The sequence below is a fragment of the Rhea pennata genome, chromosome 2, assembly GCF_028389875.1.
Source record: "Rhea pennata isolate bPtePen1 chromosome 2, bPtePen1.pri, whole genome shotgun sequence".
Lineage (NCBI taxonomy): Eukaryota > Metazoa > Chordata > Aves > Rheiformes > Rheidae > Rhea > Rhea pennata.
Window position 1 is genome coordinate 154,710,287 of NC_084664.1, and position 21,045 is coordinate 154,731,331.

The following is a 21,045-nucleotide window of genomic DNA, read 5'->3' on the forward strand; positions in this document are numbered from 1 at the left end:
GATATCAGCTGACCCTAGGTTATCAAATTAAGCCCTCTCTCTTTAGGTCCATTTTTTCCAAAACAAAAGTACTGCAGAGCAGGTGTTTGTTACTATAGTTACACCTAGAACGGCAGGCACATCATCATACTATAGCACCTTCACGCTCCTTCAGAATAATCACTGGCAACAGACACAATCTTCGTGTTCCCTCCCTACAAGGATGTCACATTAGGGAAGGAGGGAGGGAGGGAGGCAGGGAGGCAGAAAGAAAGAAAAACCCACACACCATTTTCATCTTATTTTTGTTCTTCCACCACCTAAGGCAGTAATCCCTTGTACTGGACATTTTACAAATACGTATTACTTACAATGCTCTTGGCTTTGTTTACCCGATGCGCTTACCTGTCCAGGCTCTAACAGTGGCTCCATTAGCTCTACTCCCTCTGCATAGACTTGAATTAGTGCAAGTAAATCCCTGGATTTGACAGCCTCAAGTAATTCATTCAGTTTAGCTGCTGCGGACGCACAAGTCTTCCTAGAGAACTTGTGATCTACGTATTTAGCAGTGATAAATTCTTTACGTGCAGTCCTGGGAGGTGTGAGAATAGAACTTGGTTTAGAAGTCTTTTGCAAAATGGGTCAGTGATTTAAGTTTAAATTACTTTGCCTAAATCAGGAACTCAGAAGTGAAGACCAAGACTATCAGATAAAGATTCTTTTATCTATTACTACAATGCATGTTTTTCTTCCTCAAAATAAGATACATGCTTAATTGTACCTTGTCTTCTCATTATACGAGAAAGTTACCCTTACTTTGGAGGCTACAATTAAAGAAAACAACCCAAAGCCTGAAATATGATTTTTCATGGGAACATATCCATATGTTAAAAACATGATAAAACATGAAAAAGGAAGAAACACTGAAGCAGGTACAGAACAGCAGAAGAAAATTAAACTGTTTGCTGACAAAACCACATCTGTTACGTGGTCTGTTCATCTTCTGTACCAAAGAAGGAAAGAAAATTTATCATCCTCTCAAGACAGTTCTGAAATTAGTGTTATTTGCTCTAACACTGTTTATCACTTGAGGTTGTGCTACAAGACTGGAAAACATTCAATATTCTATAGCACAATCTACACAAACCCAGACTTAGGGTATTTGAAAATTAACCTTCTACATTGAGAAGCTGAGGTAGTAAAGTGTGACTACACAGCAAAAGACTAAAATCTAAGAAACTCAACAGGTGGAGTAAAAAACTCCATTTTTCTTCTCCAGTCTTAATCCTCCTCTAGCTTGACTATAACTTAAGATTTTTAACATCCACATACGCATTCTACAGAAAAATTTAATATTAAAAAATTTACAGATTCAGAACTTACATATCACTTGATGGACTGGGTTTAGGTGAAGGACTAGGCAAATTCCCTTCCATAATATCATTAAAACTATTATTTCCTACGTTCTTGGCCAGCTGGGAAAAAAAGAAAAAAGTTATATGGGTTTTTTTGACTGGACATAATGCACATTTTCCACACTACTAATAAAATATAGAATACAAAGAATTGCAAAATAAAAGCATAATATTACATCTAAATGTAAAACAGTTAAAAACTTATTTTAAAATATAAGTCCTATCATCCTAGCACTTGTTATAAAGTAAGCTTAACTGTCAAGCTAATTATTTGTATTACAAAATAATCTGCTTCATATATAAAAACAGAATGATGAACTAGCAGCACAAACATTGAAACAGCATTAGAAATTACTTCTGGAAAAAAAGTTCAGACATATTGGACTTTCTTGCTTAGTAAAATTTGATTTAAATGAACAGTAAGTTTAGGAGCAATTTGAGATTTCCAAAAAGTTACTAGTGGTAATGTTAAATCTCTATATAACCTAGAATCACTTTCTATCTTCCTTCTGTTTTCCTTTATAAAGCTTCTCTAATAAGTCTCCATTCATCAGTCATGTACAGTTGATGAAATAAACCTCATAACTTTATAAATAAATAAACAAACACCTACCCACCACACACTTCCATCCAATTCCTTTCTTAAGATAAACATTACAGTGTTTCGTTTGTCAAATTAGAAGATGTATCCAATTTTTTTTCTGTCAAAATCATTTTTTTTTCTTTTTTTTTTCTTAAACCACATGAGATTTTAGACTGCCTTGATTTGGAATCAGGATCAGCTAAAGAGAATTAACATTCTGATTGCCCAGTCACAATGTAAGTAAATATTCAATTTGTAAAACCTCAGAGAATGAACATGAAAAGTGATAAATTGACAAAAGCATCAGTAACGCATAATAAGAACCACCCTCCTATAGAATATTTATAAAAATATGAACAAGATATTCTGTAAAATCATTATCTTGAAAAACAAGTTACCGTAAATTCTAAACCTTAATGTTTCTTATACACAGGTCAGCAGTTGACCAAAAAGAAAAGAAGAAGAAAAAAAAAGCTTACCAAGAGTTCCGACGTTCCTAGTTTGTCTAATTCCAAAGACTGGATTCGAGAAATATGGACACCCATTTCTCTATGAATTCCAGAACACTCTATGCAGGTTAAAATGCCCAAATTAGTTGATAGCCACGTTGGATCTGTAAAGTTGAAAACCAAAATATTTAATGAAAGTCCAAGTAGAAATTTTCTATAGCAGTAAGAAATCATTACATTCTGAAATGACTCCTCATTTAAGATTTTAACAAATAGAAGTGAACTATGAACATCTAATACTTTTCTCCAAATTACAGTGTGAATTTAACCAAACACCACTGCCAATGGAATTTAGTTTTTCAGACTGGGGACAGCCAAAAAGGCACTGCATTTAGACTTCTACATCCACACGGAACCACTCGATTTGAACAGTTTAGGATTTGTTTCTTGTAGAAAGAAGGCAGGCTTTTGTTTCCATTTTTAAAAGGAATATATCTAATAAATTCCACTGTTGGCAACCTCCGACCTTTTAATCCTCACTTCTTAAACTTTCTTGATAAAAGAAGAAATATTATTTATATATTTGCATTATATATAGATAGATAGCTGTGGTGTGTGTGTGTGTGTGTGTGTGTGTGTGTGTGTGTGTGTATAAAGATTAAACATACTATTTTCCTGTGTGTAATACAGTTAATACATTACAGGGAACTTAAGGAAATCTGGGACTAGTACAACAATAAAGATTTACACCATCATGGAGATCTGCATGTAATATTAGAATAGGTCTTACATTAGGGATGCTAAATAAGCAAGATCAGTCTTTTGAAGAAATAAAACCTCTAGATAGATCTTATACACATACATGTCTTCAAATTATTGTCTTCCTTGATCTTAGACTGGTAAAGCATTAAATCAACAGTACAAAGCAGCAAGCCGAGGTTGGGAGTGAGAAACTTAAATAAAACTTCACTGTAAATTAAAGGATGAATGAGAACTGTATTCCAAAGTTTCCGCAGATTTACATGATACGGTAACTCAATGAACCAACTGAAGGATTTGACATAATGCTTTTGCAGTGTTTAACTCTGTATTTTTACTTAGGATTTTTTTTTAATTTGGATCAGTTCTATGTCAGTAAACATCTTCTGAAGATACACATCATCTACTCAGATCCCAGCAAATACCACCTTCTTGAAGAGCCTGTTTAGATTTGGAAGTTGTAACAGCTATCAACTACCATACAAATTCAGTATTCTACAACAATTTAACTGTTCTCAAGTTTTAAGTGACATATAACTGACCTGTAACCGTATTTCTGAAGATATAATCTGATAGGACTCCAGCTCTGGGTCTCCACTTCTTTGCACAAGACTACTTATTCCAACGATATCAACGATTTTGATAACGCAATTCTAGTAGTCTCGTGCAAGATAAGACCTCAGAGTAAGATCCTGGCCAGGTCAAATTTTCCACAATCATTGTCTAAGCATTACTCACTTCTACTTAGTAGCATGCACAGGATCAGTGATGCCAAGCAACTTCCATTCAAGTGCAACAAGCATCTAGAGACAGTGCAACAAGAACAGTTCAAACTCCAGAGGGGCTTGAACTGCTGGAAGTAAGCACAGACAACACACAAAAATATTTTAGTGAATTAAATGAAACTAATGTATGAAAGTCAATATTTGCTCTTTTAAAAATAGGTTGAAGACTGATCAATATATCACTTAGAAAATTAGTTTGCACTCTACAAACACTTTAAAGAAATTATTTTGCTCACAACAAGAAGTTGATGACATTAACAAACTGAGATACCTGGTGAGCCACAATCACAACAGACTTCATTCCCGGGTAATCTCTGTATGTCATCAATAATGGCTTTTGTCAGATCCTCTAAACTGTTTTCCCCTGTGCTCTGCTCTCCGCGGAATGCCATATTTAATGCTTCTTCTTTGCTGTTAGTCAATACTGATATCCATCTAGCACAAGATAAAGATCTCAATGAAGATTTGCATTTGCAAATACAGGTGAATCTATGAACTGTAGAAAGCTTGACAGGAACAAAATATAATGGAATATAGGGAAGAATTATAGGAGAGACTGAGTGGAGAATAGGTGGGAGACCAAAAGGAAAGAAGTGAGAATGAGAAAAGACAAAAAAGAAAAAAGAAATCTTAATGCTAAAATTGTTCACCAAAGGTATATTAAAGTCAAAGCAGTAGAGTTCTCAGGTTCCGCAAAGGAGCACAAGCTGGGAAAGAAAAAAGGTCTTATTTAGCACCTGTAAATTTAGCTGCCTAAAAAGCAGGTATCTAAGACTTTCCTACAGTCTATCCTGCTACTAAAGGCAGAAGTTATAATCACTGCTTTCTCCATTGCCTGCCCCTCTTCACTGAGAGCACAGCAAGCACCTTCTTAATAGAGTGTTACAGTCAAATTAATGAAAACGGCTGGGACAGCAAACAGGATGAGGAGTTTGAAAAGAGATGATGATAGGAATGATATTGTCAATGGGACAGTTTAAGAGCAACTGTTAACTGCAACAAATCAAGACTCCTCAATGCTGTTTTGAGTAATAACTCCTCCTACATGCCCCAAGTCACCCAACCAGTTTTTAGTGACACAAGAATGTTTAAAATTTATTAAAAATAAATCTCTCACTGGCTGCTGCATGAAATATGGAAACAGAGAGGGCAAACTGACCCTACTGAGGATATGCACATTTACAAAAGGACCAGATGTAGTGTTATCCAATTTATGAAAAGTGCAAGTTAAAAAACAGTCCTCTCAACTACAGAGCTTTTAGATGTGATTACATTTACAGTAACTGTATTTTAGGCAAAAATAAATAAATAAATAAATAAATGTGGTAAAATGGTTATGGCTAGCTGAACATATTAAGAATATAGCTTCAGTTGTATTTAGTCCTTCAATGAAATGATAAAGCAAATATATTTGCCAGTGTAATCCTTTAAAGTTTATATCTAAGTAAACTTGTAATGCAGGGTCAGAGCCTGATCTACTGCACTTATGTGCACTTTATATACTTCACGTCTGCGCACTTTATGTTCTATAATTCACATACTTGCACATTTTAATCTTCTATGGGCTGAGAATAACCTTGGGATTGTACTTAGAAGATTATTTTTGCAAAAAGAAAAAAGATTACTAAAAGCAACTGTAAAATAAAATGGAGAAATTGAAATATTTGGAAAAAATCTTTTACATACTGAAAACAATGAAGTGTTATGTAATGCACATATATCTATATACATACATACATACGCACAAATATATTCACAGCACCTGTTATAAGATATGAACATACAGTAGATGGCGTTCTTCTGCAATTTTGCTGATGAAATCCAGGGATATTAAAAAACAAGAGGTGGCAGTGTCTTTCGCTACTGTTTGTTATAGTAGTGTTGTTAAATATCCAGAATGAAATAATCATTAGAGACTGACAAAAATTATTCTGACATCTATCGATAATTTTTTTTCATGGTTACACTTTGATTAGTTAGAATGAAACTCAAGTATGCTATAACAATTAAAAAAAGATTAGATGTAAATAAAATAAACACGACACGACTAAACCAACTTTTAGTTTATAGAGATTTCTACTTTAAGAGTTACTGAATTGTAAGAACATATTTTGATTTCATTTCTTCAGCTAAAAGGAATTCCCCATCTCGGACTGCCGATCATTGGAGTTATCAGCGGAACAGTCAGAGCAAAAGGTATCACCGTGTCCACTCTTCCTAGACATCATCAGCAAGGCCAATTTAACCCGGATGCACAAACAGACACATTCTTAATGACTAACACTATTTGGGCAAAAAGTAGATCTTCCTGGCACGCTGTGCACTTAGAAATAAAAATTCAGATTAGTAAGTATGGAACATTAACTCAATGTCAACAGTGAATAAAAACTGTCTTATAGCTGCTGATGTTTCTCTTTTTATTATTATCCTAAAAATAACTAGTATAGATATTTGCTTTATTTCAAAATGCCACCAAATCAAGCTACCAGGTAGGAAGCATCGCATCACTTTGCAATGGTTCCTTCAAATAATTCTAAAATTACTCAAGTCTCACAGAACAGGTTTCAACTATATCTAATACAGAAAAATGGGTTGTTCAATCTTATACTACTTCATTTAGCTTTATTTAACCTGTGTTTTCTTAAAGAATTTGATATATTCTTGAGCTTTAAAATAGGCATCCAGAAAACGGTAAAAGATCATGTCCACAATACATCTGGTCCTATCAACAGCTTCAAAAAAAAATAGAAAGTATCTACAACTTTGTGTGTTAAAGAAATCTTATATTTTAGGGATCCAAAGGTATTTATTTTTATATATAAAGAGATATATATATATATAGATATAGATATATACACACACACTTTCTTCCCCTTATTGTACTTTATCTACTAGAGAAATTAATAACCTATTGAGGATTTTAACTGAGAGTCAATCAGCAATTCAGGATCAATAGAGTGCTCACTAGGTAAGAGTCAAGAAATGACCTGGACTAAGCGAATGTTTCAGGGAGAAAGTAGTGATAGACCTATAACCAAATATGAGCTACTTTTTAAAATCTCTCTGTTAGTAGTTTGAGGGGAGGTTTTTTAGACTTTATTTATTAAAATATTGGAATCAGTTCAGAATGATCACTAGGGAAAGGAAGTAAGGTAAGGTAAGACTAGAATAAAAAAAGAATGTTGTTTTGCTTTATTTTCCACTTAGACAGGAGGCTAGAAGGGAAATGATTTGAAAATGTATTTATGCATTTATTTCTCAAGTGGTGCACCAACAAGACAGAATAGAGACAGCATGAAGACTGGGGTGAGTAAAAAGCAAAACACAAAGTTGTTAAGTGCAAAAAGAGGAGGAAATGCCTACATACATACATGAAAATTGGAACCAGAGGATGACAGCTAACTGAGGAGTTACTGAATGGTCTTAAACTAACTATTCTGGTAATCAAAGGATAACATTTGCATGACACATTATATAATAAAGCCATGAAAGGCCTATTCAGTGGCTGCATAAGAAATATAAAACATTTATGTTGTAGGTTTTTCCATAAACATTAATAGGCAATTCAGTTCATATTTTTCACTTCAACTGTGTAAAGATATTGTACAAGTTTTGCTTTAAAAGTTTGTCTATCCATCTCAACAGTACATAGAATTATTTGGGTCACTTGTAAGTCATCTTCTGAAACAGAACACTTGACTGAATAGTGCTATAGTGGGTCGTTGTTGTTGGCTCACAGTGCCAATGTAGGCAAAAATATACTTAGTTTGAATTGGTTTGTCAGCATATACTCCAACAGTAGAACATAATCAATGTCTGTTTTGCTAAATGAAACTTCTAGAGCTTACAACGCCATTAAAAATATTCCAGTACGCATCATTTTCTCAGCTACTGAACTTTAAAATGATAAACCATACTTCAGTGGGAAACAAAACGAGAACTATATATCTAGTGGAAAACAAAACCAGCCTGGAATTTCAATAGTCCATCACAAGATGTAGTTCACTGACATACTCTCCTGCCCTTCATTTATGTATTAAGACAAAGAAAATATACTTCACCTTTTAAATTAAGAAATACTGTAAAAAATATTTTATGGCAGATAATGTATCTGGTATATAATTCATCAAATGCATCACTGAATAGAAATCACAGTACTATTTTCTTCTTGGCCATGAAACTTTCTAAAATAACTAAGTTGCAGAGTGAATGTAAAAGGCACAACCGGCAAGTCAGCTTTGCACTCTTAAGAGTCAACATAACGTGGTGGAAGACTCTACAAGGAACTAGCAGGACACGCAGCTCACCAGCCTTCTCATTTCATCTGTGCCTCCAAATGATGTGGCAGTTGCATTACGTTCCTTCCAAGCAATTGGAAGGCCCTGCAGACATCCCCTAAACCTTAAAAATACACACAGGGCACCACAGTCTTCTGTTAAGATACAGACAAAAAAGAAAAGAAAAAAAGCGGAGCAGCTCTGAAGAATGCGGTGGCCGGCAAGGCTCGGGCATGCTGCACTTTTCACTAGCGACTTTATTCCTAGATTTGTCAGCTGATCAGCAGTAGCCTGCGCAACCCACTGTTAAGATGTGAGCAATAACAATATTCAAGAGAAAAGCTGGTAAGGGGATCTCAGGGCGAGGTAACGAAGAGATTGCAGGGGGTTGTTTCTTTGCTTATTTTAGAGGGTTTTCAAAGAATCTTGTAGCCATGTGTCTTTGCAACACAAGGCAATTTACATTTATACATTCACAACAGCAGAAGCAGCACATAGTACATAGTACTTTTTCATTAGTTGAAAAAACTATTTCCAGTGAAATTTATGATTTTGCATGTCTCTATTAGCAAAATAATCTTTAAGAATATAAACATTCTTACGCTACGTATTCTTGTTCATCTTCTGCCTGAAAGTGGTATGTTCTGTTATCTGAAATAAATAAATACATCCTTATGTTTGGCACATGACAAATTTTAAAGCATCAAAATACTTGTTATGAAAACCTATTTGGCAACTAAAGACATTAGAAGCAATTAACCAACCTACAATGTTAACTTACAAAAAATTGTTTTCAATAAGCTATTAAGTATTAAGAAGGACAGAGAAAGATGACATTTTGATTTAAACTATATGTACGTATTTCGAAATACTATGCTTAGAAATACAAAGAAAAACAAGCAACAATATTTTATGAACCAAATTTCGCCTCTTGAGAGGGAATCCCTGATGACAAACCTGCAGATAAGGGCAAAATAAGTTTGTCCCTATCACACACTCTTCCTTTTGTCCAGGATAAAAAGGAGTGTTCCCCTCCCCCCCCCCCCCCCCCCCCCCCCCCCCCCAAAAAAAAAAAAACTAAAAAAAAAAAAGTGAGACATGAACCGGGTATTAGCTCTTACATTCAAGGGGTTCATAGGCCATGCTTCTAAAAACAGAATCTTAGAAGTGTTTGTGGTTTAATAGTTTACATGTGAAGTCTGAAAACAATAAATTGATTCATCCATCTTAGAAGCTAAAGTCAGACTAGATGCAATTGCCTGCTACAGAAGAACAAAGAGACGAGATGCGCAATTAAAGCAGCTTAAATGCTGAGAAGACAGAAGTCACTACCTACTTCAGACAAACAGAAGATTATCTAAAAAAATAGAAAAATGGATAAAAAGGGAAATTGGGTTCTCCTTGCTCCCCCCCTCCAACCCCACACCCCAGAGGAGGGCTCAATAAGCAGAGCAGACAATGACAAAAAAATAAGAGGAGGTCAAAAGTGTTTTCCATTTCCTGGTGTATACTGTCGAATGATTTGCACAACATGCATAAACGTCTCACCGAACCACACCACATTTCATAGCTTGCCACAAATTAACAGTGCTAATGTCACAAACATACTCCCCTTCCCAGCACCCCAGCCAAAAAAAATACCGAAGTTCTATACACATTTCTGATCTGAATACTCAGATGAGAGTACTCAGGAGAGTAAACATTATTACATGCATCTGGATAGAGATCTGAATTTTGAAGTCTTATTTTCACTGAAAATATCTTAAGTATCTGGCAACTGCTTGGCTTCAAAACTTTCTCTTTTTTTTTTTTTTTTTGGAAATCCCACATAATGCAAGATGGTACTATAAGTTGCTACATACGTGATATTAGATCAAAAGACTTCTTGTCTTCAGCATTTGGCTTCACTTGGCAGGTCAGTAAATTCAGTTTAGCTGGTTGCCTATTGGACTAAAAAGTAAATTTATTTTACTTTAAAAATTTCTTGTTATAGGATTGCTTTTCCTTTCTAGGGTGTGTGCATGTGTGATACTAATTTAAAATATCAGTATGCACATACGTACACACCCAAAACATTTTAACATGACGTTTTATCCCAATGGACAGATTTAAAACAAAATTAGAAACTTCACAGCAGCTCTCCCTGACTACTTCATAGGGACTAAGAGAATAAACCTTCATTTAAAATATGCTAATACTTAATTTTCTTACTGTATTTCACAAACAACGGTAAAACTATTGTTTTTTTTTTTGTTACAGCATGCTCATATTCTGATTTTCTTCTCATTTTAAATAATCGAAGATATAATCCTAAAAATTCAAAAGGGAAAAGATACTACCAGTACCAATTAAAAAAAAATCCCGAAAAAACAATTTGTTTTATTAATTCTTTTGTCATCTTTTTAATTTCTAGTATACGGCTTTGAGTTAGAAAGTACTCAGATAAATAGTACCAGTAACTTTTGTCTGAGAAACATTATTAACATGATTGAGATCTGTCATTTTAAATCCTTTTCTGAATGTTTGTACCTAAGCAAGCTGCATGCAAGCCTGTAATTTACTACTTTATGGTATGTCAAACATTATACACATCTTGCAGAAAATAAACACGGTAGCAAAGACTGGCAGAGGAAAGCAAGCAAAATTTCAGACAATTAGAAATGCATCAGGAGAAAAAACAAGAAAGGACAACCAGTAAAGCAGCAGCAATAACTGAGGATAGAACATTGCTTTTTATCTTACTTTTTTAATTGTTTGGCATGTATTACGCTTGTAATGCATTAATGTGTTTTAGAGGGGCAAAAATCCTACCAACATGCAGCACAACACACTTAGGAGCTGGAGCTCTGACGTTTAGAGTAAATATAACCACCAAAATTCTCTGCTATAATTAGGTTCCTTAAGCCATAATAACTAAATACGTATTTCGGGTGTACACAGGTTTAATGAAAAACTGTATAGATACCAGATAAAAGTCAACACGGCTGGCAGATGTTAACTGGACACAAGACACGCTACTTAACAATAACTACTTCTGAACTGAGATTTTACAAATGTTCACATTAAAAATTATAATCCAAATATAAAAATACCGTAAAACAAATATACTAAATCTAGAAATTTACTTCTCTCTTTGTCAAAGGTTTGGCAGGACAAACTAATTTTTAAATGCTCCAGGTGCAACAGTTCTGTGAAGGAGTAAATATATGACTGCCTTATCAGTTTTTGAAGTTTTGTCTCTCTTCTAGACTACCATCATCTGAATTTAATTCTCTAGCAGGTAAAAATGAGATGATGGACATAACTTGATGCAAAATATAACCTTTCTGTTAATAAATCAAGAGGCAAAATATACTAAAACCACAATGATATTTCTAATTGATTATGAATTGAGAGCAGCTCACTGGAAAAAAAAAAAAAACATTAGAAGCAATTAATCAATCTTCCTTTATAATAGTTTAGAACAATTTGTAAAAGTCAGCTTTCATGAGATGCATTAAAAAAGAAAAAAATCTTGTGCCTTGCAGACTTTTGGTATCTTAGCATTTTCAACAATTCCAGGTATTTATACTTGTCTGCAGTTAAAAATAATAAGGCTTCTTTTCCCCTCTCCCCCAAAACAGGGGAAAAACATGCATAGAGGTCATTTTGTGAAAAATCTACAGGTTAGAAAACTTAGAGAAAGGACTCAGAACAAATGCACCAGGTAAATGTTTCTACAGGGATATATATCCATCTCTATTTTTCAGCTTGCTTCATCAGCTAAAAAAAATGCTGGAACAAATTAAGGGGAAGAAAGAGGAAGTCTATCAGTCCCTGGACTCTACATGTGTTACTGCAGAAACATGAAACAAGAAATCATCTGTTGAAACTATCTAGCAATTTAGATGAGCTAAATTTAGAAAGAAAAGAATTCAACCTTAACTAATTAAAGTAGGTCAAGCAAAAGACATGTCTGAGTTTGCTACAGAGTACTTGGAGTGAGCGGAGATCCGATTTAGTAATACACTGGAACTAGATTTACTCTTAAGAAAATAACACGCCTGAAGCCATAAGACACAAACAATTATTGAAAATATCTTCAAAGATCAGAAATGTAATCAAGTATGTAGATTAGATATGATATGGTAAAAAGAAAAAAAATTAAATTAAGAACAGCTTGCGTACTGCCCAGTCATTACTTTGAAGTTACTACACTGACAACACAGATTCCTTTGACTGCATTAACTAGCTCTACCTTGGCCATAAAAGGTATCTATAGCATCTTGCTCTGATGCAGACAGCTATACTTTTGACACCTATTTTATTCAGATGAATCACATCCGGTATCTCAGAGGTATGGTAAGAATATGCATACTGCTCATAAGAGAGTCTATCTAACCTGAACTCTGTCCTTCATACCGGTCAGTAGCAGACAACTATGAAAAAAAAAAAAAAAAATCAAGAAGAGAGCAAAACAATAGCAGTATTTCCTTAAGTCAGTCTCTTAGTTTCTGGCAATCTACAGAATTTCAACAGTTTGAAGTAGAAGTGGCACCTTTTTTTGCAGTAACAGATGAACATGATAGAATCACTTGGAAAGGATAATGTTAGTTTATCTTTTTAATGCAAAGATACAAATATAGCTTACCGTTGCATGTGATATGGTAAGAATTCCGTTTTTAACTGTGCACTTTCTTCTTTGCCAAACTTTCCTTAAACTACAAATGAACAACAACAAAATCAGTAACAAGAAAGAACTTCAAAACATATTTTTAATCCCACTAACATTTTGAGTAGATTATGTTTGAGAAAGGAAGAGATGCAGGCAAACTTTTATGAAGTAGAAGCAACTTGGAGTTTTATGATAGTCTTTTTTTAAACAAGGGCTTGCTGTCTACTCTTAATATTTACTATGGCTATTAAGATTAATTAGCTTCCTATGTGGGATCAGATTCCAATTTTGAAATTCTGGGTACTTAAGACATATGCATTAGGAGAACGTGCTTTAAGCACACAGAGTAGATAACAATAAAAAAATATGTTAATATATTTTTTAATATTTTATTTTTATTTTAATATTTTATTTAATATTTTTATTAAAATATTTAATATTTTAATATTTTTTAATGATTTAAAATAAACACTGCAATAGTTATCATTTTATATTATCCACTCCAAAAACATACCCATCACTCTTCTTTAAAAGATAACCTTTCTTCTCACTGCCATATTCTTTATTCCCCTGAAGCTGATGCATGCTATATCCTCCTTGCCTGCTCTGTGAATCCTACAAAAGAGAAAATGTCATTAATGCTTTTTCCTGTGCATAGTTTTCCTAACCTTTAAATCAAATTTACTTCAGGTTTTGGGCAAAAGCTAACATATTGTTCATTAAAAAAAAAGAGAAATTCTAATGTGTATTTTACATCTATATGAGAGCTTACTCTTATATTACCTGATCTTGAACCAACTGCACGTTCAAGATGTAACCAATTCATTATGAGCTGAGTATACTATGGGTACCAATCTGTATCTCAAAGTAATGATTTGTTTTTTAAATAAATTTTAGTATTACATAATTGAAGAAAAAGGCTCATCTCAAATTGCAAAAAGAAAATGAATGTAAGATCCATATACATATATATATACATTTTATAAATACACACACACACACACACTAGTGCCAATAATCACATTCGCTTGTAATCCAATTAAAAAGATTTATATAGTTGAGTTTTAGTGGATGAAGTCAAAAGAAATAAGTTTTGGCCTGATCTAATGAAAGAATTAAGTGAAATCAATCTATTAACATGTTACAAGCACATCAAAGAAAAACCCAGAAGTTCATTAAAACATTGACTTACTCTCCTAGACTTCGATCACGAAAGGCAAAAGCAATAAAAGAGAGAAAGCAAAGAATTTTAAAAAAGAATTATTATTTTATTTAAAAAACATGTTCCTTGAGGATACATTTTGTAGCCTCCATATTTAATAAAACAACTGGTTGCCCCCCTCCCCAACGGCACCACTAGAAAGAAGGCATCAATTCTTTATTTAGGCACACTGGGGCTTTTGCTCACCAAGTAGCGAAACTGCACGACAAAATTCTGCGCAACCTTACACTTCAGAAATTTCTTTCAGTAATTTTACATATACGACCTTGGCTTCATAAAAACAGCTAAGAATACTGCAAGATGAGATATATTTTTTAAAAAAATATGCTTTGAATGAGAAAAAGTTATAACAAATAATACATATTGAAGATTACACCCTCCTATTTTATTTTGGGTTCTTATAAACATTTTTCATTCTGGAGCAAATCTGTTGTGTGAGTCTACATAAAGGTGTTTTGGTTAAACTGGTATTTGGGGTTAGAAGCAGCATTAAGATTGCTATGTGTAGTGTGCTGTCAGCAAGGAGTCCTTAAACTATCCCAACGAGCAGCTAATGTGTTATAAATTTCAAATTGCCTTTGCAATTAGGGCCCTATTGGTATCATCCCAAAAAAGAACATAATGAGATATAATTCCTGTTCCACATAAAACCTATTAAGATGGAACAATTTAGAGAAATAAATTGCAATAGAAAGAATTAGTAAATAAAACAGATATGAAACATAATTCTAAAGATTTGCTATATTAAAAAGTAAAGCTGTCGGTTACATTTTTTTTACAGTAAGATATAAAAGCAAGCAATAGATGTCTATATTAAATGATGCCAAATATGCACAGCAATGCTATTTTAGATTTCATCATAGTTACAGTAGAATTTCTGCCACAAATCACTTCAGTAAGAATTATCAAACTAAGAGGGGTGCTCAGGTTACTTCTCTTCAGATTTAGGTTTGATAAACAGCACTTTAACATACAAAATAAATATTTTAAACAATTAAAATTATACTACTATTCCATTAAACAAAAATTCACAAAGCTTTAAAGCACAGTAATTGTATGAAGTCAGACGATTCTTACACAAAATTAGAGAAAATACAGTAACTTGATACCAACAGAGTTAAGCAGGAATAGGAAGAAACACCATGCATAGCAGAGTCACCATAAACCACACTTCCCAGAGCAAAACTACAGTTCCAGCACTTCTGCGCAACTTCAGATTCAAAGACTGTCAAGGCAAGCTTTTCCAGGAATGGGTAATTGCAAAGATTACAGCAATGCTTTTCACTGGTACAAGGGCAGCTATTTTAAGTAACTATAACACTGAACACCTTGACCATAAGAAAAGGTAAAACGAGAGGTTGCAATACGGGACCGTGGAAGTGTAGAGAATGAAGTTAAGCTGGTTTAGTGCATCAGTAGTATGAAACATTCTCAAATGGGGAGAAAGTGCTTTTTACTGAAAGAATGCATAGGTGCTGAAGAGTAGTTTTTCATTCATAATCCTTTTTATACAAAAAGATCCCATATGCTTTAATGGATTTAATAGTCATGCAGCAATCCCTTCTGTCATCTTTGTGATGAAAAGTCATTCTGATATGGGTAAGACGCATCATTTATCTAATAGTGCCAGAGAGATTAAAGTTGGCAAAATTTACAACAATTTATCAGGAATTACTGGTTTTGATTTCCTTCTTTTTCACAAAAGGTCACAGGAACCTTGCACACAACCAGGCTCTCAATTCTATTATTTCATTCTACTTACCCACAAAAGGCAAAGTGGTTTTTGATAAGAGTACTTCAGAATCCTTAAAAATCCATCAGAGAAAACCTCATTCTCTTCACAATTTTCAGTACTCCGATTAACGCATAAACTTTGCTATAGTGAGATTATATTGCAGCGATGCGAGGAGTGTGTGTGTGGGGGGGGGAGGGAAATGTGTTCTGAGATCACAAATAACCAGGCCATCTGTCGCTGTAGTAAAGCCCAGTTTTAAATATTTGAAGATTCAGATACACACAGTGAACTGACAGTTGAAACTCAGGCCATCCATCTTCCAAGTTTCAGCATCACTGAGCTAATGAATAATGAACGCTGACATGCTTTTTGGGGGGATTAAAACACTGAACACCTTACCTAACTAGCAGAAACGCTGCTTTATCAGGCTCCTCAATACCTGTGAGTATCATCGTGCTATCTCTGATTTTAATGCAGAGGAACTACACAAAGTCTTACTTTTTACAGTACCTTTTACATTGATTTTGAAAAAGTCATGTGATTAAATAGCTACTTTCTCCAAAATAGTGGATTCTTTCATTACAGATCTCTCCTCTGAGTTGCCTGAATATCTGTTAATCAGAGTATTTCTCCTTTTCCTTCAAAGGTACCATTTCATTTCTCTTCTCAAGCCAAATACCTTATTTTTATATTTATTATGTATAAAACAATACACAAATTATTCTTCAAGAGTCCTAGAATTTGCCTATATCATAACTAAAATTGTAAAAGCTGCACAATTTTGCTGATTCCTATGAAGCCACTTCTATTATAACATGCATCTAATTCCAGTAGAATTTGACTTTTTTTTTAAATAAGCTTACTTTCACTAAAACAGAGGAATTCTTACTACACATCCAATATATATAACGAAGAAACCAAGAAAGTAGCAAAATTTCATTTAATTCTTCTATTTCAGGATAGTTTATGAGCAACTTCTTAACATACTACTTGCGTACGACGCATTTTACTTATGTAAAATACACAGTACTGCAGAATAAAAACCTGATTGTCCTACTTTATTTCCCAGATCTGATGATTATGCAGAAGCTTGAACTTAACTATGTATGCAGCAGCCAGCAGAAAAGGGATTACTTCTTTGCTTCCCAGGTAAGTGGCATGAGGTGGGGGTAAGGGGAAGGTACCTAAGAAGAGAACAGGTCTCGTTCCTCTGTGCATTGGGAAACCAGCAGTAAAAATTCTCTCGAAATTGAAGTTATTTTAAAATAGCTCTTGAACTCCGATGTTCTTTGTTTAACTTTTGTTTAACAATGGTGAACAAGCCCGAGTCATGCTCAGAAGCAATTTCAGATAGTAAGTAGATTACAAGTGTAATACATGTATGGGATGTTTTATAGAAGAGATCAAGAAGGACCATGGCAGCACTGCATGTTGAGGAAAAATAAACCAAAGAGTATAGGTAAAGAATGCAGAGATTGATATATGAGAAAACAAAGGAACAAGAAAAATCTGGCACGTAGGAATAAATTGGTATCTATACAAAGGGGCTCTGTAGTCCTTCAACATGAGATATTCAGCATCGCTGCCTATCGGGCACTGACTTGGATAAAGACGCATATGTATTATCACTGATAAAAACTGTTTATGTCCTTGCTCCTACGTTCTACGAGTATTCCACAGCATCTGTAGCAGACATTGTGTGCATTTCCCCTTTGCTTCTGGTTAAGATACAAGTTATCTATCATCTTCATTGTGGTACAGCATTAACAGAAAGGAAATGGGAAGTAGTACATCATCACAAAATGCATATGGAGTAGCAGATGAACAGCAACATGGAAAACACACGTAAAAGCAAGTCCCCAGTTCTCATTCGAACCTCCTCAGCATCACCTGGCTCATGCAGACTGAACACAGCCTGGTTGCAGGATACCAGAATACTAGGGAGATGTATGCATTCCATCACTCTATTTTTTTCCAAAGTACTGGAAGTGAAGAAGCATTTATCTGACCCATTACAACTGCTCTTATTTTTCTCTTTTTTTTTCGTTTATTATAAAATTGCACAGAAGTACTAGTATGATTCATCATTGTTCCTTTTCATACTAGAAAGAATTCTTTTCATATATTAAACAGAAATAGAAAATTAACATAAAACTTTTGCTCACTGATATGTAGTTTGATATTCTACATGTTAGTTTCGTTGAATACTATGTTCATATAGGCCAACTCTTCTGAATAATAACTATACTTATATAGACTAAACAAAATTGAGTTTGAAATTCATATAAATTCACATTCTACCTGAGAATAATGTCTAAATTATTTACCTCTTTCTGATCAAGCTGCAGAGATGATTTTATCAAATCACGAAGAGCAGTAAGTTGTTTTTTTTCTTCATCTTGTGTCTGCTTTATCTGTGGAAAGAGATTGCCATTATAAGCTTAATGGATGCAATGTTTATTACAAATTTTATGCATTTCAATATACCATTACACATGTCCTGAGTAACCTGGTCTAGTTGATTACGCTTTGAGCAGAGGGGCTGAACTAGGTGATCTCCAGAAGTTCCTTCCAACTTCAATTATTCTGTGATATTTGAATTTATTTTCATGGATTAGTCCATTCTTACATATTCTCCCTCTATGAAAGTATTACTTCAAAAGCTAAAATGAATACACAACTCTGTATACTCTGTTCTCTTATCCTTTAATGACTCATTACATCTAATGCAACTAAATTAATGTTTGAAAAAGTAATTAAATAACTCCAGTAAGCTTGACAGACTGCTTTTAAATTGAAGAATGAAAATACAGTTAATTTATTCACAAACTACAACAGCAAATGGGATTATTGCACTCCGATCACAGAATACAAAAACACTTGGGTGACAAACAAGCTCTAGTTTGTCATTATTACTTGTCTTCCAGGAAAAGCACAAGAAAGCTAATTTACTCAAAAACTATGGCACTAATATCAAGCAGATTATTATGTAAAAAAAGAAAATGGTAGCTAAAACTGATGCTAGTAATGTAATCTGATGTAAAGATTCCATTTTAATTTAGGTTTATTTTAATGCAACATTAAAATAGTAGTAGAATGAAAAGCTCTTTTTTATAGTGATAACTACAGCTATACAAATTTTATACAAATACAAATTTTAAGACAGAACCAGGATGTTTTCTGTTCACTGTAACTGTATTTAAAGCTTCAAAGAACACACTTCTTATTTCTAAGATACAGGTATAAATTGTGTATTTTTAGTCATCTAAACTGAACTCATTAGCAAACACTACATTTCCATATTCAGATACTGAACTACTTACAAGTAACTTACATTATATAAATCTGCAGCCAACTTTTCAATGTACTGTTTAAGTTTATCAGCTGTTTTCAAGCCATCTTGGAAGAAGCTACAACAGAAAATATCTGTGATTTATCAGGAGCAATCAGGAACATATACAGCTTATAACAAAAGTGACATTTTTTGGTTGGTTGGTTTTTGTTTCTTTTTCTTGTAAGTTAGTGAAATTTATCCAGCTCCTCCCATGTTCAGAAACAGATCCCTGCCTTCAAGATTGAACAGTTTTACTATCAATCTAACCACAGAACAGCACAGCTTTCACAATCCAACACCAAAATACTTCAGAGGCCTGAAAATTTCAGTTCCGAAACAATTTACGTTGCTACATATGTCTTATTATATAAAAAATATAATGACTCAAAATAAACATACTATATGGTCAGTAGTTCAGATGTTAGGACGTGAAGTAATAGAGGAACTAATGCATGTCATGCATTCAATACTTACAAAAACCTAAACATAAATCTCACAATGTTATAGATACTATATATTCAAATTAATTACACTGCTGATTTCATTACTTAGTAGTTTAATAAAAGGTGTAGATGCCATGGTAGAGGAACAGAAGTTTAACTACTATCATCAAATATTTAGAATAAATTAGAAAACTGAAGGAACCAATTGATATTCACCACTATGAAACATTTATTTTCTATTTATTACTCCTCCTAGTGATTTTAAAGTAGGGTGTCTTTCAATAGAGTTAGCATTATGACCTTCATAGATACCACATTAGGTAGAACATAGCTTAGTTTATTTTTGTTACTATTAGTCAGTATGTTTCTCTTTAGCAATTTTTAAAATTTTTTTCTTCCATTTAGCTTAAGTAAATGTTCCTGTATGTATGTTTCTTTTGTATTGATAAAGAAGGTCACAGTTTGCCAGTTCTACCTCAAGAAATTTCAAAGGTATCACTTGCTTTCACATGGTTTGAAGACTGACATAAAAGCCTTAGAAAGAACAAACAAGCTATTTCTAAAACTATATTCTAGCCCCATGCCTCAGGAACTTAAATTCATATCCTATGCAACATGTAGTGGTTTAGCTTGGCCTCTTTTTCTCCATTTCCCTCTCTCCCTCATTGGAATTCAGACTCTCTACTGAAAGACTACATTGCAGACACTTAACAAATTGTAATCTGTTATGATGAAAACTCCTGATGCGATCAAAAAAAAATTCTTGACAATTAAATATTGGAATTAAAGTTTAAAAGCATTACACTTACTTGCATTGTGCATGATAATACTTAATAAGATTCTGCAGAAGGTCCACACCTTTTTTTGTCTTGATTTCATTTACCTTAATAAGATACTGTACAGACAATGAAAGATATGTTGATAAACACGCATTACATTCTTCAACTATTTTCAAACAATGAAATCTCATTTCTTCAATGAACTAATTATCAGTGAATGAACTAAATCATCAGTCCAACATAGTTAAGCAAAATACAGAAGAATCAAGTTTTGATCATTCATAAAAAATTCCAACACTCTTAAAATAAAAAAAAAAAAAAAAGAAGGTAAAAATTATTCTACAATTGTATTAAGATGTCTGGTTTTAATGCTGCTGTACAAATTACTGCAATCTTTCAAAAATAAAAACACTATGCAATTTAAAGAAATTGCTATTTAATGTAATACAGACAACTATTAATGTAAAAATCAGTTCTTGTAGAATTAATGCATTATTATCATTTATCAATCGATTAAGAATTTTTCAGAAGGCTTCAGAAAGTGTGCTGGAAAAAGATGATAATAAAAAAAAGACTTCCTGAAGAGCTATACTATACACTTGAAAAATAAATATTACCATAGTGTATTTTC

General features: G+C 33.5%; 1 protein-coding gene across 3 annotated transcripts in view; it reads right to left on the bottom strand.

The window, feature by feature from the left end:
* Positions 1 to 21,045, bottom strand: part of ASAP1 (ArfGAP with SH3 domain, ankyrin repeat and PH domain 1) — a 133,731-nt gene that overhangs the window by 34,065 nt on the left and 78,621 nt on the right. For all 3 annotated transcript variants that reach the window (XM_062570624.1, XM_062570626.1, XM_062570625.1), the window contains 11 exons: positions 20,445 to 20,530; positions 19,193 to 19,268; positions 18,186 to 18,272; positions 13,416 to 13,516; positions 12,878 to 12,947; positions 10,110 to 10,197; positions 8,850 to 8,898; positions 4,242 to 4,405; positions 2,457 to 2,590; positions 1,363 to 1,454; positions 385 to 571 (listed from right to left, as the gene is read on the bottom strand). In XM_062570624.1, coding sequence (XP_062426608.1) covers positions 385 to 571; positions 1,363 to 1,454; positions 2,457 to 2,590; positions 4,242 to 4,405; positions 8,850 to 8,898; positions 10,110 to 10,197; positions 12,878 to 12,947; positions 13,416 to 13,516; positions 18,186 to 18,272; positions 19,193 to 19,268; positions 20,445 to 20,530 — 1,134 coding nt within the window. The remainder of the gene's footprint in view (positions 1 to 384; positions 572 to 1,362; positions 1,455 to 2,456; positions 2,591 to 4,241; positions 4,406 to 8,849; positions 8,899 to 10,109; positions 10,198 to 12,877; positions 12,948 to 13,415; positions 13,517 to 18,185; positions 18,273 to 19,192; positions 19,269 to 20,444; positions 20,531 to 21,045) is intronic.